Source organism: Lipotes vexillifer, unplaced genomic scaffold (assembly GCF_000442215.2).
Source record: "Lipotes vexillifer unplaced genomic scaffold, Lipotes_vexillifer_v1.1 scaffold5, whole genome shotgun sequence".
Taxonomy (NCBI): Eukaryota; Metazoa; Chordata; class Mammalia; order Artiodactyla; family Lipotidae; genus Lipotes; species Lipotes vexillifer.
Window position 1 is genome coordinate 548,794 of NW_006788592.1, and position 1,101 is coordinate 549,894.

A 1,101-nucleotide genomic window follows, 5' to 3' on the forward strand; every position below is an offset into this window, starting at 1 on the left:
CTAGCATTGTGTGGGTCTTCCCAGCTCCAGTGGCACCATATGCAAGTACTGAGTTTTTATGAAAAGGGATCAAAGCTCTTTGTTATGACATATAACATTACTGTATCTACTGTCTAGTGAATACTTCCATCTGGATATCCTGAACAGTAACTTTAAATCCAACAGATCCAAATTAATTTATAATCTTATTTTTAAATCCTGGCAATTTTATCACAAGTCTACTCTTACTCCTATATTCTCTATTGAGGAACGGTACCTTCACCCACCCAACTGCCCCCAACATGCTCCCTTTCTTCGACAACAATCACAAATTTTAATCGATTATCAGTCTCACTACCTATTAGTCTCAATCTTCTTTAACAAATCCCTTAGAATTTGTACAGTTGTTTTTAAGAAAATGAAATATGAATATGTTAAACCTCCTTAATTGTTCCACAGTCCCATATGAGAAAGTTCAAATTCTTCACCTAGAAATATTGCTAGTGACTCTAAGGAAAGATCCCTGCATATCTCTCCAGACTATTTCTTCCTTGCTGTGCTTTGTCATACTAGATTATCTGAAGTTCTCCGCATGTGCTGCTCCTTTTTGAGTCCACTGCCTTTGTCCTGGAGAGTGCCTCTACTTAATCCAGCAGGAAAACTTCTACCTGCACTAAATATTCAGCACAAAAGTCACTTTCCTGTGCCTTCCCTAACTGTCTTAGGCCGAAGTGGCTACTCTCTCATTTGAGCCCTCAGTGTATGCTTACATACTTTTACTTCTAGCATGTATCATACTGTATTTCTAACTGTGAGCTCCACCAAAGTGGAAGCTATGTATCCTTCCCACCTAGCAAGTGACTTGGCACAAAGCAGGTACTCAATACAAGTTTGCTGAATTCCAGATAAAAGCCATTTATAAAATTCCTTTTAAAATTTTTGTTTTAGGCAAATTACTTTGTTTTCAAGACTATCCAGTACAACAGAACAGTGACACATTTCTTCAAATGCAAAAAACAAAGGAAAAAACCACTCTGAATTACATATTGCAAACACCAAACATAATATTCAGTTAACGCAATAAGTCTCTGAGAATTATTTTTTTTTTTTTTTTTTTTTTTT

General features: G+C 36.1%; 1 protein-coding gene across 1 annotated transcript in view; it reads right to left on the bottom strand.

Annotated features, from left to right (window-relative positions):
• Nucleotides 1-1,101, bottom strand: part of KIF18A (kinesin family member 18A) — a 71,425-nt gene that overhangs the window by 67,991 nt on the left and 2,333 nt on the right. The window contains exon 2 of the mRNA XM_007461687.1: nucleotides 1-48. This exon is cut by the window's left edge and continues 113 nt beyond it. Coding sequence (XP_007461749.1) covers nucleotides 1-48 — 48 coding nt within the window. The remainder of the gene's footprint in view (nucleotides 49-1,101) is intronic.